At 38.6% G+C, this 27,420-nt stretch overlaps 1 protein-coding gene across 2 annotated transcripts; it reads right to left on the bottom strand.

The window, feature by feature from the left end:
- Positions 1-630: 630 nt before the first annotated feature.
- Positions 631-26,960, bottom strand: DSC1 (desmocollin 1). 2 transcript variants are annotated; one of them, XM_042029112.1, is made up of 17 exons: positions 26,706-26,960; positions 24,176-24,260; positions 21,472-21,674; positions 20,878-20,997; positions 19,541-19,696; positions 18,518-18,662; positions 17,170-17,336; positions 14,865-14,999; positions 13,785-13,970; positions 12,122-12,381; positions 11,773-11,915; positions 10,413-10,628; positions 8,607-8,840; positions 5,836-5,957; positions 4,519-4,755; positions 3,837-3,882; positions 631-3,751 (listed from the first exon to the last, which is right to left on the bottom strand). In XM_042029112.1, the coding sequence occupies exons 1-16, from the start codon at positions 26,742-26,744 to the stop codon at positions 3,844-3,846; spliced, it is 2,487 nt and encodes an 828-aa protein (XP_041885046.1). In that variant the 5' UTR covers positions 26,745-26,960; the 3' UTR covers positions 631-3,751; positions 3,837-3,843. The 2 variants fall into 2 exon arrangements, with proteins under 2 accessions (XP_041885046.1, XP_041885045.1); XM_042029111.1 differs by lacking the exon at positions 3,837-3,882 and having other exon boundaries at positions 26,706-26,958.
- Between the last annotated feature and the right edge of the window lie 460 nt (positions 26,961-27,420).

The following is a 27,420-nucleotide window of genomic DNA, read 5'->3' as shown; positions in this document are numbered from 1 at the left end:
GGCAGCACCATCTGAAGATCATGAAGCACATTTTTACTTTGAAGGTGACTGAGCACTGGAACAGGTTTCCCAGAGAGGCTGTAGTCTCCATCCTTGGAGATACTCAAAATCCACGTGGTCCAGAACAACCAGCTCTAAGTGGCCATGCTTGAGCAAAGAGGTTGGACCAGAGGACCTACAGGGGTCCCTTCCAACCTCAGCCATTCTGTGAATTTCTCTTTCCTTGAAACCAGATAACCAAACCTTACATTCCACTTGTGTCCTGATCACAATAGCATAACCCCCACTATACTGATATTCTGCAGCTTTATGTGCCAAACGTTAAAATTTGGGTTATCTGCTGCTACTGGTTTTCCTTATGAGGTTTTCAAAATAGGCACTGTGTATTTTATCATCAAGATGACCAAGTAATGCTTTGTAATTTTAATATCCTGAATTTGCCAAGTATAAACTCCAGCTAGACCCACCCTATGGCTCATGCTGCATGGACAAGTACTACTAGCATCACAGCAGTATAGTGGCCCAAAACCACTTGCATTAAAATTTAAAAATCCAATCCCCTTCAGAAACAGGCATCCTTATCTTCATAAACTGGTTCATACGCAAGAAATGAAGAGTTTTTATAGAACGTCCTTTTACTTTGCAAAAATTTATTACTCACTGTTGTACAAAATATACCTAAAAATATGATGTTAGGACAATTTTGACACAGCTAGGTAGACTGCAGATTACCTAGCTGAAGGGAAGAAATCTTCACAATTTTTAAGGCAATTCAAGACAGTAACAACAAGTGAATTATACATTTTGAAATATTCCATTTATAAGCTTTACACAAATGTTACCAGGTACTTGGTATCTGTAAACTTTAATGCTTTATACAAAGTTTCCATTCACGTAATTAGAAGATAAAATGAAAATAACGTTTTACAGTACTTTTTGTGAAGTATCTCACATCTATTCTTGGTTTTACAGAAATAGCTGGTTAAACTCGGATTTTTAATTTTTAAAAGAGACAAAGGAGTAGAAATTATTCCAAATTTCTACTTCGTTTAAAAATGGGTAAAGAATTATCTATGTTTGTTGAAATGTAAAAAAAGAAAACCAACAAAACCAAATAAAACATTTTGAAGGTAAATTAGACTAGAAAAGCATTATTTTGATTTAAATAATGTATTATTTTAACTCTAGGGTGGTAAGTTGGCAACCATCTACTTAAAACAGTCAACACTGATTCAATTTAAGCTCATACAGATTTGGTCTATTCTTTTAGAGAAGTACTACTACTATAGTTCATGAGGAAAGAAACCATACTTGCAGGGGTTTCTCTACACCACCCTCCAAGTAATTTTCTAAAGAGTGCAGTCGTTATTTATCCTAGGTCCTTCTCAACCACAGGATTTTTATATAATTTAAAATACCAACAAACAAGAACACCACCAAACATTAAGAGAGGGAGGGGGAGACATTACTATTACCTTAAAAAGTATATAGCTAATAACTAAACATAAAGATGCAGGACACAAAGCAGCAAGAAAATCACTAGGGAACAGATCTTCACCTGGCATAAAGTCAGCACAGCTCCACTGGCAACAGCAGAGCAATCCTGACTTGTATCAGTCACAGATCTGACTGTCCATGTACAGAATTTATTTATGTTAGTGATAAAGATGAGCAGTGTTCAGAAGAGAAGTGTTAGCACACATTTTTTAAATGAAGTAAGTTTGTAACACCTTGCTTCTCATCTAGCATTTTGCTGCTGATGACTGTCACTCCTGCCAGTGGCAGTGTATCTACTTCAGGATGAATTCATTACGACTTTCAAATGATACACTAAAATATATTTAACATTGGTCTATGAAGTCTTAACCACAGCTAGTTCTTACTAGAAATATTCTGAAGCCCATTTACAGTGTGAAACATAAGGTTTTAAAAGTACTATTTTATAATGTTTGTAACTTTTTATACTGTTATGGGTTTTCACTGACCATAATTCATATGGAATGAACTGCAATCACTGGAAGTCAGCAGAAAATGAAATTTAGAGCAGCATGGATCTTGGTTGTTAGCAATTATTCCTTTTACAGATCATTAGCTATAGTAAATTTTTTAAAATATCCCTAAGGCATATGTTTACAGAGCAAATCCTAAAAGCAGACTTATAGCTACAGAAATAAGTAATTGCACAAGTTTCTCATAGGCACCAAGACGTTCTTTTAAGGCACAAGAGAACTCCCAGAGTGCAGAAGACAGATTACTTAACCAGGAGTGCAAACATTAAAAAAACACTTAAAACCTGGGAAGCAGAGGTGGAGTTCCACCTGCTGCTTATGGCAGCATTCAGGTCCCACTGCTGTCATTTGCCAAAGGTATTTCAGACTTTTGTGTGTTTGTATATATATATATATAGTGTATATGTATGCTTAATCTAGTACAGTAACAAATGGGATTCAGATGGTTTCTGCCAGAGAGGTGTGTAAACGCTGACCTCTACAACTACCCTGTATTACACTCAAAACAGACGGCTTCTCCCAGTGTAATTTTGCATCTCAATAACAAGAAATCTCTAAACCACATTATTAATGCAGTATGCTCAATCCATTTGAGCCGTATCTTCTGTCAAGTTCTACTTCCAAAAAGAAACACTTTAATGAAGTCCGTACCAGGGCAAGTAGAAAAGGTAGTGGTAGCTCCACTGGACAAAACTCTCAGCAATGGTCATCATTTCTGCAATGATATGATTTAAAAGCTCACAAGCAACTGAGGTACTAACTTATGTGAAGTAAACATGAGATTTATACTGCGTTCATTTGAAGTATGATTGTTTCCTCTACTGCATGATTTTTTTTTTTTTTTTGATCTCTTATTTCCTTAAAAGAAAAATACATCCTCGCATACAATGCTGATACCCTATGTGGTGATGCCATAAATCCCTTAGGATAGCTAGTTTGATGGGTGGTAACCCATTAGGAGAAAAATATATTTTTGAATATTATTTTACATATATACAATATATATATATATTTAATTTTCAATCAAAATGTAAAGTTTTCTAATATATTCATGAGTATTTTTATGTCCAAAATGAAAAAATATTTCGTATCTCAGTTCTTATAAGTTAAAAGTTAACAAGGTATTTGATATCCACCAACATTATTTGCTTCATTTCTACAAAATTAAAAGAAAACAAAGAAAAAGTGAGTTACAAAGCTTTCCTTCTCCAAAGCCAAATACAAGAAAATTTTGAAGCTGGATAATTAATTAAAAGAATACCAAGTTTTGCATTGTGAGTAATCACAAAGAATGTAAAATGCAATCTTAGTAGAAACTAGCATTACTATATTAACCTAAAGAAAAAATATTTTTAATCCCTTTTTTCTAATAGAATGTGTCCAGTGTAAGAAAATGTAACTTTAAAGCAAGAGTTATTTACACTCTCACCAGTCTGTCTTAATTTGGATAAACCTCTGCCCCCCTCAATTCCAAAGTACCTAATATCACAAAAGTATGACAGCCACTTATTTACAGGGTTTTTTCAGCACAGTGAAAGGCACATTTATCTTTTGATGCATGTTTCTGCTAATGTCCTAAACTTGGGTTCCAACTGATCTAAGAAGTCAAGTGCCTCTTCTTCATGCTGATCACTGCAGCAGCCTACAGAGCCAGCCAAGGATCCTTTTCCTTCATAGTTATATGAAAGGAGATAATCTTCAGAATGCTTCTGTTCTTCATCCTGTCTGCATAGGTGCACCTTCTGGATAGGAACAGAACAGATCTTATTATTTTCTTAAATTGTTATCCTAAACATATTGCAAAAAAATAAGTTCTTTTTGATTTACCTTTCATTCAATTATTTTTAATCAGAGTGTGTCCTCTAATGGATTCCTACATACAAAAACATGCACATGATTGGTCTATATCATTAAGACTACAAAATAAAAGTATTTAATAAAGAAATAATTTCTACTCATCATGTAAGTAACAATAAAAGAGGAAGAACCTGTTTAAATGACCTGTTAAGCAACTAAAATGCACTGAAAATTAGAAGACTGATTTATACATAACTAGTTAGGCAAGTAGTGAGAGTTTTTTAATCTCCAAGAAACAGAGTGACTACATTTCTAATGCTGTACATTCATTCCTGCTCCACTGCTAAGTTAAGTATGAGGTTTAAATTAGCACAAAGCAAGCAGCTGGAATAAAAGCAAACAGACATTCTCAAAAAAACTCACAAAAGCTTCAGTAATTACTCTAAATTATTCAAAATTAAAAATAGCACACTGCATATAGTTTAAGCCAAAAAAAGAAAGTAATTTACACTTATGTCTGAAATATGTCAAGAATTACTCCTTGAAAGAGCAATATTCCGACGGGGATGCAAAGGAGCAAAAGAGAGGAAAAATGAAGTGAAACCAAAGCCAGAAAGCCACCTTCCTAGCACATTTACATGTCTTCCTTGAAAAGTCTGTATATATTGACCATAACCTACACTTCAAAGAAAATCAGTTTCAGAATACTTACTTCGCCTAAACGAGGATGTGTGAAATTATGCCACTCTGAGTAGGAGTATCTACACGTATCCATCATAGGCTGTCCTCCTCCTTCTTTAACTGATCCCAGAGTCTGATGTCCACCTCCCTTGACTGATTCCAAGGTATGCCCTCTTCCTTTTACCATTTCAAATGTTTGCTGCTCTCCTGTTTTTACTCCATACCCTCCTTGATCACATGTATTTTGTAGAGGAATTATATTGTGATCCTAAACAAAACAAAACAAAACAAAACAAAAAAACAGTAGTGAGGATATCTTTTCCTTGCTTCTTTTTTTTTCTTTTTAATTCAAAAGATGAAATGGCAATCAGATAGAGTCACAACTGAAAATTGAAAAGTCTCCATCTTGGCACTGTGATATTTTGAACAAAAGGCTATCCTTAGATCTTAGTGTATAAAGATCAATAAATCATCTTTGAAAAGGTTACTATGACAGAGTAGAGAAAAGAGAGGTTATCTCCATTTAAATACGAGGTGAGATCAAAAAACTACGGTTTTATCCCAGTGAAATGTATATAATCTATATACTAGTTTATAATGGCACATTATGCTTCACAGGCAACAAGAAATGTGACACTTGCCACCATAAGATTTCTTGGTTTTCAACATGAAATATCATTTTTAAACTTATCTCCTCTTTTTGGGGAAGACAATGTCAGGGGGTGGAGTACAACAGAAAAGAGGTAGAGTCTAAAGAGCGAAGTTCTTGTGCATGAACGCAGTGCTGGACTGAACTATGTTCATGGCAGAGGGAAAGAAGTTTAGATGCCAAAAGCAAGAAAAATTGCATAAACATGGACTGTTTATGAAATCAACTCCATTTGGGGTCATTTTTCAGGGGAAGGGCAGAAATTGCACATGCAATTTACAACAGCTATCTGCTAAATAAAAAAATCCTTCTCCAAGGAAAAATAACGTTTTGCCATAAACACATATTCAACACAAGCAAAACAATACATTTCCATCTAATCTCATTGTTAAAAATGACAGAAAATGTTATTAAAATGTTCACCTGAAACTTCCAACCAAATCCTTAAAATCTGGAAGAATTACAAGCCACCAGCCTAACGACTACAAGGTATGTTTAAATGTATATGGTGCTACCACCTGTGCCTAAAGTAAGATTTTTCAAATTCTTGTTAAATAGCAAAGTACATCTAATGACCCCTACATTGATTGCTTATTTCCTTTACCAAATCACTTACTTGCAGGTGGTCCTGTTCTCAAACTGCAACGCTACGGACATCTTAATTGGAAGTTTCTCCATTGAAACAAACTGACAACTTACCATCACTTCTTCTCCTGGAGCTTCTGTGTTTGAAATGATTAAATTGTGATTGGCACAATCATCAGTCACCTGCCGGTGCATTACCCCAGCACCACAGCAGCCACAAATTGTGATCAGGATTACTATGAAAAAGGAAGTAATACCATAAACTTTATGTCATAATGGGATCTACTTATATTAGATAATGAATTTTAAGGGCCTAAGCATCAACTATGGTTTCAAAAAGTAATTAATTTCCAAAAATGCCCATACTCAGAGCTGTATATATTCACTTTTTTTTTCAAACAGCATAGGGAGTATTCACTGCATTGTTGAATTATTTCATTTTTCTAAAGCACAACCTTTTTTCCCAAAAGAAACGCAAGAGTCATTTATGAAACCACTGTGACTTACACAATTTCATAGTAATGAAAAATTTAGATCCAAATCCAGGTGAAAAATTGCATCTTACGCCTACAATATGGTAGTACAGAAGATATTTTTCATCTCTGAATATGCAGATGTCAAATTATAAGGAACTAATATGCAAGCTAAATGTCACAATATCAGAAACTTCTGCTTCACAGGAAAGGTCAGCAGAACCCTGGAAGACTTCCAGCACTAAGCTACAGAACAGTCTTATATAATCCCTTGTATTGATTTTATTCTTCTTAATAATACTGCTTTTTGCTGTCAGAGACTCACCCAGAAATGACTTGGAATAAAAGAATCATGTACAACTAATACCTCTCCTAAACAAATGACTAAACCTTTCATGCAGAGAACCATTGTTTTCTTCACTTTTTGTTAGCTTAAAAATAAAGAAGCCCACGAAGAACAGAACAGTTCTGCTTAACTGCCCACTGAGCAATCTGATCTCTGAACATATGAACTTCTGTGAAAATCGGCCAAGAGACACTTTCAAGCTAATTTAGCTTCTGTAGCATCAGCTGTCAGTGAGATCTGCATCAGTGATTCCAGCAGGTTGCCTCCTGATGCTGACAGATGGGAAGAAGACATCCATGACAGCACTGAGGATACACAGAATAAAACCTATCCACAGTCAAGTAAAGGATCTGTTTGCAAGTGCTGCAGTCAAGAGGCAGTGAAAAAGAGGTAGATGATATTTCACCAGTTCCTCTATTTCATGTTCCCACATCTGAAAATTCCACCTTCAGACTACATCCCAAATTTGGGTACTTGCCCTGTTGAGATAAAACATTGATCTAGCTAGCCTTCAAAACATGTCCAGTTCCCAGCGTTCTAGCTACTTAAGTAAGAAGAGCTAGCTGTGATTTAACAGGAGCAAAACATTTTAACTATTACCACAAAAAATGGGTAAGAAGGAAAGAAAAAAAAACCCCAAACCTGAAGCCTGAAATAGTAACTACTATAGCATGTCTTCTGTGTTTATTAAGGATATTATTAGTCAGACTATATATGATTGTGGGAAAAAACAAAAAAGACTTGGGTTTGCTTTTATATATCACCATCATTGTCTCACTGGTTAACAGCAATATTACCCTTCTCAGAATCTGCGAGGTTTTGGGCACCTCCAGTAGTACAACATACACTCAAGGTTTTGGTCTGTTGTGAACTATTCAACCCGCCCTTTAATGTTACTGCACCTCAGCTGGGGCAATCCTGGTTGCATATACAGACTGGGGAATGAGATACTGGAGAGCAGAGCTGCGGGAAGGGACCTGGGGGTCCTGGCCACTGGCAAGTTGAACACGAGTCAGCAGTGCCCTGGCAGCCAGGAGGGCCAGCCCTGTCCTGGGGGGCATCAGGCACAGCATGGCCAGCTGGGCAAGGGAGGGGATTGTCCTGCTCTGCTCTGCACTGGGGCAGCCTCACCTTGAGTGCTGGGGGCAGTTTTAGGTGCCAGAATACAAAAAAGACATTAAGCTCTTAAGAAACCATCCAAAGGAGGGCCATGAGGATGGTGAAGGGCCTTGAGGGGAAGCCATATGCGTAGCAGCTGAGGTCACTTGGTTTGTTCAGCCTGGAGGAGACTGAGGAGAGACCTCACTGCAGTCTACAGCTTCCTCACAAGGAGAAGCACAGGGGCAGGTACCAATCTCTTCTTCACTCTCGTCAGCAGTGGACTTAAGGACTCAAGGAAATGGCATTAAGCTCAGTCTGGGGAGATTTAGGTTGGATATGAGGAAAAGGTTCTTCACCCAGAGGGTGTTTGGACACTGGAACAGGCTCCCCAGGGAAGTGGTCACAGCAGCAAGCCTGACAGAATTCAAGAAGCGTTTAGACAATGCTCTCAGGCACATGGTGTTGTTCTTGGGGTGTCCTGTGCAGGGCCAGGATTTGGTCTAGATGATCCTGATGGGTCCCTTCCAACTCAGTATATTCAATGGTTCCATGATTATCTGGGCTCTTGTAAAATCCCTTGTGGAATCCCGTGTCTCAGATACTCCATATTTTAATCCACAACACAAGAAAAATCACAAAATGCTCTGGGAAATTGATTTCAGCATTCCTAGAAACAGAAATGTTTCTAGAACTCACGAACTTTTTTGAAGTCTTTTGGTTCAAGTGCAAAATGCATCTCACACAAAATAAACAAACGAACAAAAATCTACACACAGTAACTACAGCACAAGATGAGAGCAGGAACATGTGATACTGATAAAAATAGAACAGGTACATTAAGTCAGTGACAACAACTATATAACCTGCAAAATGAAAAATGTTCGAAGCAAGTTTGAATGAGGTTCTCTCAGCTAATTTTATAGCTAAGTGAATTGCACTTTGTGTTTAAAAAGAAGTGTACTTACGCAGCAATAATAATGATCCTAAGATCATTGCAAGGATGGCCCAGAGACCAAGGGTAACATTTCCACCAGAAAGCTGACGAGTTCTGCCGTCGCATTCAGTTGGAGTAACACAATCGCAGAGGTTAACTCTTACAATGTTCTCGCCTATCTTTCCTCCATTATCAGTCACACTTACAGGAATTTCATAAATTCCATATGGAGTATCACTCTTTGGTGAAAGATACCAAGAATTATCTGTAAAAAAAAAAGACAAAACCAGATCTAGGGTCAACAAAACCTGCAACTCAGTTGTTACAAATGCGACCATAATCACAGTTTTCCCTTCTGTTACAGCTATACTGCTACCAGATCCACATAAATTAGCTTAAAGTTAGATTAAATGTGTTGATACAAAACTACAGCTTGAAAGGTTTTATACTTTCAGCAACTTTTAAATGTTAGAACTGAAAAAGCATACCTTCTACAACCTCCTGAAAACACATGCTTTGAAACTCTGAAGTTGATTTAGTTCATTATAGGAAATGACACTACTTGGGCTTAATAGTAAAGACCATCAACTAAACTGACATTTATTAAAAAGATTTTTGGTAGCATGATTAGAATAATTAATTGTAAACTTAATTTATACCTCTTCTACTCTTTAGTTCTATGGCTGTATTCAGTGAGAATGACTATTTCCAGTGGGGAAAAAAAATCCATTTAATCTGCTGCCCTGTTTAGAGGCAATGATTAATGACCGTATGCTTTAAGGGGGCAAAAGAAATAACTTGTGAAAAAATGTACAAGACTGACACTGATGTACATAATGGCTGTTTTATGATGAGCTATATGAAACAACATGTATCATCCAAAATGTGGGTTTCAATTTGCCTAACATAAAACCTGAAATTCGATGTCTTTGCTTTCAGACTTTTCCATCTTTTGCCTTTCTTTAGTGAATATATGATGGAGCACTTCAGAATCAGACCCTTTTCAACTAATTTATGTCACCATAGTAGCAACTGCATGTTGCTGCTCTTGTTGCCATCATCTGGTAACCACCAGGAAACCACCACCAGCTATAACTTTTTAAATCAACAAATTTTAGGAAACAGTGATTCCTTTGCTAATAAATTGTTCATCTACTTCTATAAAAATTATAAAAATAAAAAAGATATTAAAGGAGATAGTCAGGCTTTCTTTCACCCAGCTCAGCTTTACAAAAAGTGTGCTGGGTAATAGCAGTACTAACAAACTTCAAGAATTTTTTTTTGTCAGCCTATAATCAATTTTAGGTATAGTTTCAGTTTTCCAGTTCTCCACCATAATAACAGACTAAGAAAAGTTCTGTTTTTCTTTGGAATACTAGCCATTTTATTCTTAAATAGTTTATGAATTATAAATCTATAGTTCCTTTTCCAGTTCCATATAAATTATGAATTTATAGTTCCCCTTTGATGCAATGCATTACATCGGGTTTTGTTCTTTCTCCTAATCTTCTTACATCATAACTTCACACAGCAGCTGATTGCTGACCCAAGGATGCTGGGGACAGATTCTTAATTATGCTTTAAGAGACAGATATGGTATCTTTCCCCTTGCCTTTGGGATGCCAACAGTGCCATCTTCTCTATGGTTCCCTTACCACTAGAGGGGAACTAGAGGAACCACTAAAGACCATCAGTGAGCCCCATAGTAGCTCCACTGACTACACCAATTCCAAACAGAGATTCATCCAATCCATTCTTGCAGACCATGCAAGGGAGAGACAGCAAAGCCTCCTCTGGCAACCTGCAGCTGAGTGAGGAGGAGGAAGCTTTAACCTACCATCGTGTGGAGTTAACTTCCACATGGAAGCCAGGTTTCGGTCAGTTATGCGATACACAAAGGGTGCGCTGTAAGGAGCCTCATCTCCATCCTGTGCCGTGAGGCAGATTGGTTTTCTGTCTCTGCACATGATATAGTCCGTTTGAGTGATTCGTGGGAAGTTCTTGTTGCCAGGCACAATGCAAACCTGAATTGTTCCAGTGCCGGTTTTACCATCTAAGAGATAAAATAACTAGGTTTAGCACTTACTTCTAACATTCACATACTGCTTTCTAGTCCAAACTTTCACAATTAAATATCATCAACTGTAATACCCATGTTTAGAAGTAAGGTGGAAAGCAACTGCTGATTTAGCCAGAGAGAGAGGGAGTTCTTACAGCCCTCTCTTGGCTGCTTCTTTTTGCTTGGCTGGTTGCAGATGCATCAGCAGCTCCCACATCTCCATGTTCTGCGTGTGCAGACTGTATTTTGTTGAGCAGGTGGGTCTGTGTGGGAACACATACTACTCTAACAGAAGGATAAGAGGAGAAAGAGCTCATAAGCCAGGATTAAAGGACGCTAAGACAAAGAGAGACAAAAGGAGAAAGTGAAGATTTCCAGCTTTTTAACTTCAGGAAGGAGAAAATTAATTATACTTTCCCTACCTTCACCTCCCCTGGGAACACAATCACTAAGGAAACAGGAGACTTCTTTCTGTCCTCTACCCTCTAAGTCACCAGGCATTCATTAGTGGCATACACTATGCCACCAGTCTACATGCAAGAAGTGAATGAACTCTTCCTCCTAATTACAGTTTTTCCAATACACAATTGGTCAATGCTTGTATATGCATCCCAGTGAAATTACATCAAGTCTACTTTTTAAACAGTTGATTGCAGATGCCTTTATCACGTTTACTTCATAGACAACAGAAGTTCTACGCAATTTAGATTTGTACTATTTACATTTAACTTTAATATGCAGACTTGGACAGAGTTAGAATTTTTTGCTGCAAGGTCAACAACTTGTTTGCAAAAAGTCCTCTCTACTTTCTCTGTTGTCTAGCTCACAGATGCCAGGAGATACCATTTAAAAAAGAATAGTCAAGAAATAGAAGAAGTATAATCCAAAGGAAAATCTCTCATTTTAAAATTACTGAAGGATTTTAAACAGGGCAGATAACTTCTCAAAACAGGGATCTTGCCTGATTTCTAAAGGCTCTCCCTGCTAAATAATATTCTCTAAGCATTTAACAGAGCTATCACAAAGACAAGACAATGGACTAGGTGGGCCACTGGTCTGAACCACTACAGTTGTCCCACTAAGTTTGCACATAAACATCTGTTATAGACCACAGAAAATGCCAACATTAAGTACTCACTTCTGTCTATTGCGAGGACTGTGATATTGCATTGACCTCGTCTCATTTCTCCTATGTCTCGGTCCAAGACCCTAACAGTTCTGACTTCACCTGATCTGTCATCTATGTTGATCCAGTTACACTGGCCAGGTGGTATCCGGTATCTGTGAAGAATAATTTGTCTTGTTAAAGATCCCAAATGTAGCACACGTGTATGTACACACACACATATTTAGATATGTGTATTCATATACACTGATGGGTGTGCAGGTGCACACGCATACATACAGCCTCAACAACTGTTTCCCCTTTCCCTTATCCCACCCATGCTGTACTCCAAAATAACCCAGTAAGTAAGGTTGTTTCATACCTTATGCCCTCACTATTTCCAGTTTCTGGATCTTCTGCTACATATCTCCCAATAGCTGTCCCAATATCTTCGCATTCTTTAACGTCCAAGCGCAACAGACAGGGTTTAAACACCGGTCCCTCATCCACATCCAGGACATGCACGGTGACAGAGCAGGTGCTCTGGGAAAGTTGCTGTGAATGGGGAGCCAGCAGGTAGGGTGCCTCATTGTTGACTCCAATCACCAGGACCCTTTGCTTGGCAGTTTCATAGTCCAGTCCCTGTAACAAAGGTGGAGTGTTGGTTTTTTTCCTTCAAACAGTACAAAACTTAACATTATTTTCCCCACGCCATTATTACAGCTGAAACTGTACCACATTTATTTACAAAAGAAGCCAGCTATCCTCAAATATCCACCTTGAGACAGAGTAAAAGGACATGATTTTTAAAAAAAAACGTTGAGTTTCAAGCTAGTCAAAGAAAAGGGCCTGAGAAAATACCCCTAACAAGACAAGCAGTACCACTGCAAAATTTTGGATAAATAGTCCGAAAATTAATTACTAAAAGACCAGAAAGCAATTAAATGTTGTGGAAGATTTTCTTCTTCCATATTTAGTTGGCCATTATTTTAGCTTGCATGTATTTCCTTTCCACCACTAACCAATCACACTTCTTTCTAGTAGCTACAAATCCACCTGAGAATTTAAGGAGCTGGCACTAAGTAGCTACCATTTATTCTTGAGACACCTTCTCCAAAGTCATCATTTGCCTTTAATAGAGCTAATTTTATCCTAAAGTCATAATATTCGCTAGTCTACTACAGCGTTACAGTAAATGTAAGAAATTTCAACTGTGTTCATATACCAGGGACAGAGCTTTAGAAAAAATTCTAATGATTACAAGTAACAAAAAACCCACAATAATGAAAATAATAAAAAAATTACTGGCCTCTCTATCTCTACAATTTCAAATTTTAATATTAATCTTTTCTGCTCCTTAGAAGTTACCTTTTATGGCAGTTTTAACAAGTAATGAAAAAGAGGCATGAAGAGGCAAAGGGATGTGCTAGAGTACAATGCAATTGGCATTTTACCTCATATCTGCAAAGCACTTATAACAACAAACAAAACTGACCCAAAATCTTATATGTATATGGACTTCCTCACATGCCAGAAAAGTAAACCTGAAGTCAGGTTTACACGGCAAAATAAAACCTGGAGAGCTTTTTGCTGAAATAGTGAGTTTATTTAACTCCCTTATTTAACTCCCTGAGAGAACAAGACTGGAGAAGGTGCTCAACCTTTCCCTGCTTTGCCACTCTCTTATTTCTGTTAAAAACCATGAAGCATTCCTTAGTTACATCTCTAAGTCTAAACAACTCCAGCTGTGGAACCAGGCAAAAGCATCAAGCTCTTCTGAAATTTTAAACCAAATTCTTTGGATTCCAAGCACACAAAATTGAGGAACAGTCTGGAAGATGAATTATGTGTGTTATGTGCCACACACAAGCCTCAACTGCTGTGCCTAATGCAATCTGCTCTTCAAGAGAGTTCAGGTCAGAAGAAAGTCTGATGAGCCTGAGTTACAGATATTCTTTGAATAAAAATAATTCCTAGATTGTTGGTTTTAAACCCAAAACTTGAAAATCCATAAATTTTCCTCTAGCCCTTCAATTTTTACTTACCTTAACAACACACAGTATTCCCTCATTTGTGTTTTTGTCTGTTGTAATTTCAAAGGCCTGGTCATCATTTCCTCTTATAATTTCATATACTGCTCCTGAGCCAGGTGAACCAGGTTCATCAAGATCAACAACAGAGACTCTCAGTATTTCTACGCTCACTCTGTTTTCCTCCACTCGTGTTTCATACTTGGAGTACACAAAAAAAAAAAAAAAATTAAATCAGAGAATACTGTTGCATGAGGCAGGACTAGAAGAACACCATATTTAAATAAGACTACTTCAACCTAAGGGGTCAATTTACCAAACTGCTGTATTGATTTATTTTGTTGATTTGTTTCCATAAATTAGTATATTTTTCCCACTCCTTCCTTATACCCTGCATCAAACAGTAAACCTTTCCTGACAGCACAGTTGAAATACCAGCTTCTTCATACACTCAAACTATCACTGACATAATTAATTCTGGAATTCTCCTTCCAGGAAAGGTAAATTAGCACAGTTTCCCTCAGTTACATCAGCTATAGATTCTAATTTGCATACAACATGATCAAGCTGAGAATTAGAAAAGGCACTGGGCTAAATTAAAAAATATATAAATTAACAAACCAACAAGAACTTGAAGAAAAGCCAAGAAGGATTAAATACATCTATACTCAGATGGCAAAAGATAAAAGGATTTTTTGTATTTTTTTATCTTTTTAAAGAGCTGTGTTATTCTCTACAAGCCGAAGAAGAGCAGATAAGAGTGATTCTCAATTAATATTGCTGATGATATTCTACAGTAGTGAACAGAAAGGGTAAACTACATGTAATCCTTATGAATAATGAATTATTTTTTCATACATTTTGTATTACAAAATCTCCTGTAGTTTATGAGATGTGTACACTGTTATTGAGACATACTCTTTGCCCTGAATCATATACATGGCTGGAATAAGCAAAGACATTTATATTGGCATTAACTGTCTCAGGGCATTAGATTTCATATTTGAGGGACTGTCCATCAGGAAATTAGAAAGGGGATGAAAATACTTTTTTTTTTTTGACCTTCATAAAGACATTTTACTTATGCAGACTTACTTGTAACTGTTTAAAGGATGGTGCATTGTCATTTGTATCTTCAATTTTGACGACAACTGTTCCTGTAGTGCACAAACCAAAAGGCTGACCTGCCATATCTCTCACTTCAACTAACAAAGTGTAACTGGGTACGAGCTAAAAAGAAGAATAAAAGCATAGAGAAGTTTGTCATACTCACTTTTTAAATTGCATAGTTACACAGAGGAGTAGAACTAAATGTTTCACTCCTGTTGCACAACATTGCTCTAAATTCAGTGCTCCTCACAAAATGAGACAATTCGCTTTGGGGCTTTTTTCACTATAGCTCAAAAGGAAAAGCAGCAAAATATTTTTCCGTGGCTAAGCAGTGCTGAGCTCAACACCTGTTAGTAACGTGCATGCTATATCTTGTATCAAAGAAAGCTTCTCACAACATCAGCATTATTTTCCAAAAACCTGAAGTTTTGGAAGATACAGACGACACACTTTCAGCTGTTATTTGTCTGCCCTTTGGAGCAACAGAGTATTCCCTTAGGTTGCCAGCAGGTAAAGTGTTTCGATGCACGTCTCTTATTTCACTGAGGATGAATGAAAACTGTGCTGCGACCAGCCTCTGTCTGGGCAATACAGGATAAGGCAATGCCTGCCATTTCTCAGTCTGGCACTGAAGGAGTCAATGTCCTTATCAGTTCCAAGGGGCTCCCTGATAAGCAGACCACTTAAATCCCTGACTTGAGCCAGAACAGCAGAAAGCTTTTTTTTAATGTGAACAACCAAGGGGAAGAAAAGTGTGGGTGGAGGGGAGGGAACACAAGACAGTACAGAGGGATTAGGCATAAAAAGATTAAGTCTGTAAATCAAGACAATAACTCTAGTTCTGAATGCCTGGAAGTAGCATTCAGTTTCTCTGGTGCAGGAAAGAAATCTCATGTTGTATTTCATAAGTTTATCTTTAAAAGATAGGCAGTGGACTAGTTTTTCAACCCTTTCTTCTTCACTGTGACAACTTCCTTAGTAGTCACAGTGACACTCACAATCACTGCAATTTGCTCTGGCTAAAAAAGTTGAGCACTGTATCTGCATGTGCAATATTTTGCAACATTCTGTTTTATGTGGACTTTCAGCCATGAAATAATGTAAGTATGCCATAATATAACTCCTTCAATCTTCAGAAAAGATGTGCCTGTAGCAATGTTTTCTAGAATGACTGTCTTATGCTAGAATTATTATTTTGAATTACACGTGCCTGTCATTTTTCTTCTAGAATAAACTATCTCTCACATGACATTCTTTCAAAAAAAAGAAATCTTGTATCTTATTTGCTTGAAAGCTAGCTGCTAAAAATAAATGGGTGGCACTTTATTTTTAAGAAACGGTATATTACTGTTTAGGTTTCAACTATTGGAGATATTTCTAGGTAATAAGGGGTGATTGACTACTTCCAGAGAACCTGGTTCATCTTCTCTGTGAAGAAGCAAGAAGCACTGCAAATCAATCTTAATTAGGAGGAAAAAGTAGCTTATGGGACTCCTGAACACAGAAAGAATAAAAAAGTCATAGGTTGAACAGCTGAGCAGTAGGAAGTTCTCTGCCAAGGTTAGCTAGAATATGATAATCTATGCAGAAACTCTCTGGACTAATTACAGGTCTCTGAAAAGCTTCAGAAGGTCCTTAGAGACATTAACAAAAAGTGGGTAACAGAAGCTACGTCTGGTGATTTCCATGCCAGCATTTCATAAAATCATAGGAGGGCTTGGGTTGGAAGGGACTCTGAAGATCATTTAGTTCCAACCTGCCAATGCCATGAGATTCCACCCTATGAGCTTCCATCCACTAGCTCAGTTTTCTCAGGGCTCTGTACAAACTGGCCTTGAACACTTCCAGGGATGGGGCATCCACAACCTCTCTGGGCAACCTGCTCCAGTGCCTCACTAGCCTCTGAGTAAAGAATTTCTTCCCAACATCTAACCTAAATATCTCCTCTGTTAGTTTAAAACCACTTCATGTTGTCTTACCACTATCTGCCCATGCAAAAAAAGTCACTCTCCTTTTTTATAAGCCCCTTTCAAGAACTAAAATACTGTAATGAGTCTTCTCTTCCCTAGGCTGAACAACTCTCTCAGCCTGTCTTGACAGAAGAGGTGCTCCAACTTTTGGATTTGAACTTCTTCACATCCCTCCTCTGGACCTACTCTAACAAGTCCATGCCTTTCCTGTGCTGAGGAGCCCAGAGCTGGGTGCAGCCCTGCAGGTGGGGTCTCACAAGAGCTTAAGAAGCTATCTGTGTGCACTAGATGACAGCTGAGAATGTTCCAGGAAAGATCACCTCTCTGTCCAGCTGTGGCAGTAATACAGAGATGACACCAGTGTCACCATGTAAAGAAAACGCTGGGGTAATTGGTGGGGTTTGTGACACAATGCGGTATTTCAACGTGGTATGCAGAGTATAAGGCTCATCTCTGTCCTCTGCAATCACTTTTCCAACAACAACACCTGTGAACACAACACAGCAATTTTTAGTTCCAGAAAAATCTGCAAATAGTAAAAAATTATTTGAGTGGGTATTTCTGTTTTAAACATGTGAAAATAGCTATTTGATCATTTAGCTCTAAATGAAAATGGTATCTAAAGCACAATAAATAGCAGCAAAAATAAAGTAATGGTGTAAAATTATCTATTTCGTCATCTGGGCTTTTTTTTTTCATTCTTAGACAAAGTTGTGATTATTGCAGCTGTCAAAAAAGAATAATCAAAAGAAATAATGGAAGTTTTTATTTCAATTAGTGTTTTTGACATTGACTTCCAATTAAGCATCTCAAACACAGCTGAAAAGCTCTTGTCAGGGGGCTGGAGCTTTCTGACATGGGTCAAACTGCACTACCACCTCACACAGCAATGCTGTACCACACCCCATAGCCCCAGTGGGTTTGGAACTTCTCTTTAAATCAATAGCTCACACAGTAAAAGTACAGCAGTTCGGAGAATGAAATACAAGTGGGTTTTTGGGATAATGGGGAAGACACCTCGCTTCCTTTTTTGTGAAGCAAATCAGACTTTCCCCACTCTATGATCCTGGCCTAGGAGATGAATGGGGAATGGGAAACCGTGGCTCTTGCATTCCTTATTTTCTGGGGTCCATCATTCTCCTGGCTTTTGTTGTTTGTTACACAGCACAGGAAGAAACAGGCAAATCCCAGCCTTTTACACGTATGGGCAAAAGCAAAACTTTCTCCAACCCTGCCCTCTCCCAGGAAAAGTCCCACCTTAGTTCGTTAGCTTGGACATACACTGTAAGCTTAACCACAGGAATTTTACACCTTAGAAAATCACCCTTTTAATTGTTTAAGAGACTTTTAAAAACATTTTATAGAAACAGATGTTTTTTGGATAAGTAACATTCTTAAATTTTTCAAATCATTTTAGGTACACTGAATCACAGTTTTTAAAACCTTCTTCTAACAACACTTTTCACTATGACTGAGATGACAATTTGGAATTTCTAATCATTAAGAAATCTTCAGCTGCTCTTTGCAAATTCAGCCTTTGCTGTAACATAATACTCCCCAGGAAATCCCACTGAAATGTCTTAAAAGGCGGGATTACATCTAGTCATACTGATATGTAACTGAGTTGAGTAGTGGTAAGTGTGTTCAGTGATTTAAAACAACTCTTACCAGGTTTGGAATTTTCAGGGACACAAAATTCAAAAAGGTCTTGTGTAAAATATGGAGCATTATCATTATCATCCTCTATCCTGATTGTATGCACAAGTGGTACTTCCGGTGAATAACCATCTGGAGTGGTTGCAAAGCAAATGATCTGTAAGAAAAATTCAGTGCTTAAGAAACATGCAGTATTATTACAGCTTTAGTTCAATGGAGGAGTCAATAAAATGAAATGAAATATAGTGTGCAAAGCCCATCCTTCTCAAGAACACGCTCTTCAGGCACATGGAAGGGGATGTGACTGGTATCTTTAGAGTGAAAGCAAAACAAAACCTTTGAATGCTTTCCAATCTTTCCCCCTTCCATTCTTCACACACTACAAGTATTTTAACCACTTTCTCCCTGACCCCTCCTCCAACTCTATCACTTTTTCCAAGTTTCTTGAACACATTTTATTTCAGGTGTTTACAAGGCAACCTCAATTACCAAAATTTAGATGTTATTTACAACAAAACAAGAGTAAGAGCAAAACTATTTGCCCATTGTAACATAATCTAATAAAATGCAGCAATAGGTACTGAAAATTACCTATTTGGAAGCTGTTTCTACTAATTGCCTTCTTACACTTCTCAGCCAGTAGAGAGAGCAGTGTACCTTGTTAACAGAACTGAACAGCGTGACTCAGAAAACCACAGCTGTCTAGAGTTTACCTTTATTTTGTTTTTCTGCAGATATTTTAAACATTCCCTGAAAAATTCTTCCTAGAAGTGATACAAATCCAATAGCTCACTATATTTATGCTGCAATTAGAGATTAAGCAGAGAAAAGCAAAACTCAAGATCCAAGTGACCAGCTATTTATTTACTTGCTACTGATTTTGTCTCTTCAACACCAAGGATATCACTCATGTGATTCCAGATCTTGTTTTCTGCCATCTCCCCTGCAACCCAACTGTCAAATAGTCAAATATATGCATGACAGATTAAGGAAAATATATCTATTTAATTATATTTACACAACATAGGCGTGTACCTGAAAACTTGGATACTGTTCACGGTCTACCGCACGAGTAGCAAAGATATTTCCAGTTTCTCTTTCTATGTAAAACAAACCCTTTGGATCTTGATCAATTCCTGGTCCAGTTGCAGAATAATAAATTGTGTAGTTCTGAGCTGTATCTGATTGGACCTATAAGAAGACATTTTTAAGCCCAAGGAAAAACAGTAACAGCATCTCAATACATTTCCTCCTTTTCATGATCATATTTAGCACAAACAAAAACTTCTGAAACAAAAAAACAAACTTGATTTACAGTTCACAGAATAGGAGAACAGCCTGCCATGTGACTGCCTTCCTTTATAATGCGTGTACATGAGAAGGGGAGTTAATTCAAACTCATAAATATCTAGAACTATTGAATTAGAGAAATGGCAGTATGTAAGAAACAAAAATTGAAATCAAATCTCTCTAGAATACTTCGCACACGAGGGATATTCAGATACAGAGGGCGTATTTCTGAAGCTGTTCAAGAGACTTCAGTTTTAGTGCATTCACTGAGAACATGGTTTGCACATAAAGAAGAAAAAAGTGAAGGAAGGAAAGGAGGAAGAAAGACCACATAGTCCAAGAGATATGCCAATTCAGATAGCATCTGCATGTCATTACAAGCACCAAGGAGGCAACATTAGACTTATCTATTTATAAACACCCTTCTCTCAAAATACTTTCCTTATTTACTGGATGTCAGAAGTTAGGAGGGTAAGATTAGTAGAAGAATGATTGCTCTACACAGACTCTGTTATTACACTTGTCTCTACACATCTGCTACCAGGCACTCTGTAATCTAGTGAAGGCTAGATGGATCTATGATAACTTTAGTTCTTGCATTTCTCTTTCACGCCTACTTGTTTTCTTCCAGTAAGTACTTTTCTGAACAACACAGGCCATACTCAGTCTTCAAGGCTGAAGGTACACACCTTGAGCTCCAGAAAGGATGTAGACAAGCAGGCAAAATTTACCCCAGCCTGTGTTTACAAAACCTTTTTCTAGGCAATGTTTAGTGGAGGGTTGTTTGCTGCTGCTTTTCTTTTAATTACACAGACTGATTTCCAGGCTAAAGAGCTCTCTTTGATAGTAAGTCTCTCTCCTTTTTTCAACTTTTGCACAATTCCATTTCACTCCAACAACTAAGATTGCAAGTTATTTCAGGCACAAGATCATGAAATATACAATGAACAGGACAGAACAAGATGGAGAAATAATAGCAGGAATGTCATCGGTAGGGAATACAACACAACTCATTTCTTCATCATAAAAGTCACATACAAAACTAGCATGGGTCATAAAATTAAGGTTCATACAAAATGTACCTGCTGTATTTGCAGTGGGAAAGGTCCCAGTGAGTTCTCTATCATGACAGATGGAATAGGGCCCCACCTTCTTTTGGTTCTCTTGAGAACTGTATCTCTAGCATGCCTGGTCTTTGGTGTCTGGGACGAGAAGATAAAAAGACAGATGAGAATACATCCATATATTCTTAACTGCATATATTTTTGCTTAACTGCCATCCTGCATTTCCATCTTTTTCCCTCCATTCCAGTCTTCCTACTGACAATTTGTTTTTCCAAGGTCTTCATTTCTGATTATATCTGTGATAATATTCCAAGCTTTTTCATTTCTTGTAATACTTTGCATGAATAATATCTGGTTTAATTCCTCAAACGTGGCTTTTAAGATTCTTGACATTCCTCATTATGCTACTTGCTAGCATCTCCCATTTGAGAAAGGAAATCTGCTGACTAAAGGAACACAGTAATCAACGATTGCTAAATAAAAATACACTCTCCACCAGTATTTTGCCTGATTATTTGAATTCTAAAATTCAACTACAGATACTCGGCATGAAGCTGTACTCTGTGAAAAAGTATTTCAAATAAGTAAGGTATCTTGAAATAGAACTTAACCTTTTTTTCTTCTTCCACCAAGCTAACGTGTATTTTCTTTTGAACTTGTTCTTGAATGTCCTTAAGTAATATGGTAAAAGTCTTTTTCTCAGCAGACAGAGAAAGAGCAGACGTTGTATACACAGAACCATCTTCTAGAACCTTGAAGTTACCATCACTGGAACTGATAAACTCTGCAGACTGAAGGCATTCTTTCAGATCAACTGTAAGAAAAAATATTCAGACAATAACTCAAACAGCAAAAACCCAATATCCCTCACAAAACAAAAGAAACCCATGCCCCAAGTAAAAATTATATTTATTGACACATAGTCTTCAAAAGCTTGTCATTCAGTATTTAAGCATCACACAGATTTTAAAACCTATTTATGCACTCAGATCCAACCAAGTTTTCATTAATTTCCACTCTTGTTCATCAGTGTTTCCTAAAGGACATGGCTGCTTTGTGGATATTGCTCACAAAACACTATGAAACTGGTAAAACTATAGAAGCATCAGAGATGAAATTATGTACATTAAATGCAAAAAACATTGCAGACATGCCCATTATTGGACCAGTAGCTATTACATTTGCCTCGTGCTCCATGCCCTACAATATCAGTGAAGACGATTAATTAATGCAAATGCCCAATGGTGATATTACATCTCGGAAGTTTTGCCCTCAGGAGGAAAGCACTGACTGGTACTATGTGATTTAATAGGCTTTGGAGGACAAAGGCCTTTAAATTATGAGGCAGACAGATGGGAGAGATAAAGACTAACTCTAGAACAAACAATTAGCAATTTTTTAATATGTATGTGATAGAGTCCCATATAGGTAATTTCAGCATACTTCCCAGGTATTTTTCATTGCATTTGCTATCACTTGTGGCTAAAATAGATTTTTTGTACTTCAGTGAACTCAGTTCACCAGCAAGTAGTTTAGCACTACAGCTGGAGAAAAACCAAAATCAGGATATAACCACAGCCCTAACCAAGAATGATTTGGTACCCTGAAAAGGATGGAAGTCAGAGACTCAAACTCCAGACAAATGATCATTGCAGAGTACAAGACGTGTGTCACATTCTCAAAATGAAAACTTTGCACTACTCTTTCAATGGTATCATAGCGGGTGGAACACTGCTGTATGAAAGCTGTTTGCAAAATTCACAAGGATTCAGAATTTCATCCTGTATATGAAGATGACATTTTCAATAAATTACATTTCATTTTGCCTTCAAAACTGCAAGAACAAGCGGGAAGCATAATTTTAAATACGTGATTTCTTCTTCCTCTTGAGTCTGTCCTTTAAACGCACAAATAAAGATTTCCCAGACTTTCTATGGTACTGCAGCAGTGACTCCCATCCTCTTTCATCTGTACAGTGCAAATGGAGTATTGAAGAGAATATCATAGCCTCACCTAAATGTACCTTACGCTGCTATTACAGCACTTCATTTCCAAAAATACCAGGCTGGAGATTTTGTTTCTGGTGGTTATATGAGTCAACACTACGCTCAGTTAGCTATAGCTTTGTGGGATTTTTTTTCTTTAAAACCTCTGGTATAAGATATAAAAAACCCTTATAGTAGCCAGGAAAATCCTGACTAACTTCACTGTCAAGGTATGGCCCTTGTATCAATGCAAAATATTTCTCCATAAATGCTTAAGTAATGTCATTTGAGCTATAATGATTGTGTTAAAAGTTTTAGGGGGAAAAGAAGTTTAAGTTCCATGTTATGCAATTTCTTTCACAGCACTGCAGTAACATGAAGTTTTATTTTTATAAATTAAGTTTATTTACATACGGAAATGTTGAAGTCTATGAAAACTCACACAGCTGTAGCAGCCTTCATTTTAAAATTTAAAAGTAAGGTCAATTAATTTCCATTATAAAGCTAGATTTTCTGAGCAATTGTGATGAACTACCAATTCACTTTATTTGTTCCTTCTATAGAAATGTGGATTAGGACTGCAGACTTGGAGCATATTCCCCTGTTGTCATAGGACTCAGAAAGGGCACCTCTAAATCCTCAAACAAGCAGCACAGAATCCTTTAGCGCCTCCTATGCCACACCTTTCAAAGCTGCCTTTGAAAGACTGGTCTGAAAAAAAAAGGTGTGGGGTGTTTTTTGGTCTCTCCCATTCCTCCCAGTCACCTGCAAGCTGCCCTAAACTGAGACAGACTGTCCAGTCAGATGGGAGCACTCTCCCAAACAGAATGTGCATGCAGGATACCTCTGCAACACAGCCCTTCGTATGCCCTGAATGCCCCAGCACTGCTGAGCTGTGTTCCATAGAGCAGCAGCCTCTTGGTGCCTGATAAAGTGGGCTTTGTCTTCTTTTTTTCATCTTTTCAATTGTCCACATGACTTTCTTCTTCATATGACCATGGGTTATGGGTGCAGTTGGGAATATCAAGCATTTATTTAAATGGTAAGCCTCAAACTCCAAATTTTGAAAATATTAAATTCTGCCATTTTAGTTTTAAATACTGTACCCTGACAATAGCTCTTTATGCAAAAGTCAAATGGATGCATGGAGCCAGTGTTCAAATCCGTAACAAACACAGGGCGTATCCTTCATAAAAAGGCTGATCCAGCTGTTTAGCTGGCTGTCCAGTCATCCATCCATTCCATAAAAAAAGTCTCCTCCACTGGTAATAACATCTCCAGCAAAGGTGCAATGTTGTGTTGTTAAGCTGGGAATCTCATAGTTTCTCACCTCTGCCAACTAACGTGTCAGCCTCTAGTTCAGAAGGAACATGAAAAATTACTTTCTTGCAAGCTTCACAGCACAAACTCAGCACCTAGAAAACAAATGAAGAAATCAGGAAAAAACCCTACATAATTACACGGTATTTTGAACTAGACACTGATGCTGACTTTGGTTTGTTTGTTTGTTACGACAAGCGAGTGAAACAGCACAGAAAGCACTCCTCCCTAAAAATTCAGGTACTGTGCAGCACAGCATAGAAAGTTTTAAACTGGAAACAAGATCTGACTACTGCTCCTGGATTTGTCCATGGCTCATGTTTTGTTTTTTTTCTAAAATCACTGCACCACTGACATTAACGGCAAGAGTTCTCTTTAACTAGAAGATTTTGCCCACACTACTATTTCAGGAGAGAAAAGATAAAATACAGCTTCGCTGTGCACTCCCTCCAACAGCATTCCTGGCCAATTTAGATCCAAGGTCTCTAAATATTAAGGTTTAATTCATCAACACTCAGTTTGGTAGAACTGTGGTGATGCTAAACATTAAAGGGACAAGTGTCTCATTAAAACCACATGATGACACTTGCACTAATATATATCACTTTGCATCTCCAAAGTGCATTCTCAACAAACTAATTAAATCTAGCCTCAGCAATTAGATATGACATAAATAAAATGTCATGTATTGCAGTCCACTCCCATATAACCAGTTACAAAATAGGTCCTCCTAAAAATTCAAATGAGTAGTAGATAACCAGACTTCTTTCTAAAAAGAATCACATACAAAGATTTTCCTCAGCATAGAGCAAATGAATCCTGATCTCAGATTATGTGTGTGCTTTTGCCTAGTTTCTATGTCTAGGTTTAAAATTGTAATCCAAAAATCACACAGACAATTAAACAAAGATGTAGAAAAATGTAAATAAATCTATCCACCCTTTTATGTGCATTTACTCTTTCAGGATGAAAGTCCAGCAAAAATGGAAAAGCACTTTTATTTTGCACATACCTTTAGAATTAAAGGTATAAAGGAGTAAATAGTTAATGGAAATCCTGAAAATTACTTGTGATGCTTATTAAGAAAATATTTAAATAAAAATACTTTAAACTCTTAAAGACATTAGGACCCTTCAGAAAAAAAAATGCAGTGTCTGCGCCATAAAAGCTCTTCATATAGTTCCTTATATATATACAGAGATATAAAAATATGCATATATACAAATAATTTAAATATCCCTTCTTATGTATTAGTAGGCTTTCCATATTAACACACACTTAATAAAACACTCTCTCCTGAAAGACCTTGCACTATTTTTTAAGTTATTGAAATCGCAACATCTTTTTACACTGTTCTGAAATATTTTAAGAATCAATAACATCTAATTTTTAAATAGTAATGCCAAGCTCAGTCTGCTGTCAGTAGAAAGAACGATTGAGGAATTAAACAAAAGTAATTGATAGTTATTCATGGACATCAAGACATAAGGAAACATCAGGTAAAAATAAGATGTGATGTCCTTTCACTTTACGCAAAGAAGACACCTCAGGATTTTTTTTCTTTGAGTATTGTTTTTTTCTGCTTGACAGAAAAATTTTTTTATCTTTTATTTTTTTCATTAAATGTAAGAGTAAAGTTGCTTGCATTTTTTTGGGTTTTACTTGAATATCCTTGCAAAGGCAGGTACACAGTATCTGAAATAGTAACATTAAAATGTGCATATATAATTAATATTAAAATAATAAATTCAGTTCTTCAACACTATCAAGTATTTTTCTTTCACAGGCTCAAAAGATCATCTGCCCTCTTTTTGTGAATGCAATGATAAGAGGGAGAGAAGGGGGTAGGAAACAAAAGACAAATCACTTTTACTCATCCACTATAAATTAAAATAAAATTTGAGAGAGAACTCCCCTGCTCTCCCCGGCAAAGACCTTTCTGGAGCTGATAATTATGTACAAATACAATAAACTGAAGGCAAAGGAAATCGCTGAAAAGTGTTCCATGAACAACTAATTCTTTCAAAGGAGCTCAACACGCTGTGGCACAATCCTTCCCACGGCAAAGGGACAACCAGGTGAGAAGCAGAGGGGGGAGATTTAAATAAAAAGAACTGCGGTTTATTTTTTCTATGAATAACCAGCAGCAGCATCAGCGACCCGAGCGTGTGCCCGTCGCGTAACCTCACGGCAGGCTCCAAAAGGCACCCGACCACCCGTCCCAACGCGAGCTGCGCATCCCACTGCATTCCTCCTCGCGCCGAAGCCCCCCGAGGTGCATCCCGCGGCCGCGCAGCCTCCCTGCTGCTCTGCGCCCATCGCAAGGGCCCCGCCGAGGAGAAACCCGACTTAGAGTCAGGAGCCAGAGAGAGATCACCCGCTCGGAAGTCTCTCCGGTGCGTTGCGCACCCGCGGTGAAGCAGGAGCAGCGCGGAGGAAAGGCGCGGCCGGGTGCCTGAGCGGCCGGCCCGCTCCGCTGCGCTCCCCCCGGTGCGCACCCACTGATCCCACTGATCCCACGCCCTGGCTCCCTCACTCACCAGGAGGCCGAGGATGAGGCGGGGGGCTGCGGGGGCCATGGTGCGCGGGGCTGCGCGGGAAGGGGGGAGCCGCGGCCGTCGGTGCTGCCACGGCGGGCGAGGGAGCGAGTGCGAAGTGGCCGCGGAGCTGGCGGCGTGACTCCGCGGGATCCCGGCTCTGCTGTCCCCTCCCGTCTGCCACAGGAGCCGGCCGGTGGGGAGGGTGGGACCGCGCGCGGCAGCGGCGACTTTAATTACTCCCTTTTTTTTTTTTCGCCTTTTGGGTAATGCCCGTCCCGGGCACGGCGCTGGAACACCCCGCCCGCCCGCCGCCCACCTCCGCGGCGAGGCGCTGCCCGTCCCCTCCCCTCGCTACCCCGCCCCGCCGCGGCGCCGGCTGCGCGCAGAGCGGAGGGGAGACGCGCCCGGGACAGCTCTGCCCCCGCCCCGGCGTGCCGCTCCCGGGCGCGGCTCTCTCGCCTCCCCTCCCTTCTCTCTGCCCTTCCCTTGCGTTCCCTTTCCGTGCGGGCCGCGCTCCGCGGGGCGCAGGTTCCGCGCGGGCGGGTCCCGTCCCGTCCCTTCCCGTCGGGGCGGTGCCGGCCGGCGGCCGCCATGGCGGGCCAAAGTGCCCCGCGCCCAGAGACAAAGTTTTGGATTTTTGGCCGGATTTCTTCTTGTTGGGACGATTGTACTGATCTATGTGAGGCCGAGCGTGCTCGCCTGTGGCTCCTGGAGC

Source organism: Corvus kubaryi, unplaced genomic scaffold, assembly GCF_017639235.1.
Source record: "Corvus kubaryi isolate FWS band 111438036 unplaced genomic scaffold, C.kubaryi_AGA036_p1.0 37312, whole genome shotgun sequence".
NCBI classification, from domain to species: Eukaryota; Metazoa; Chordata; class Aves; order Passeriformes; family Corvidae; genus Corvus; species Corvus kubaryi.
This window is presented reverse-complemented; position numbering and strand designations above follow the sequence as displayed.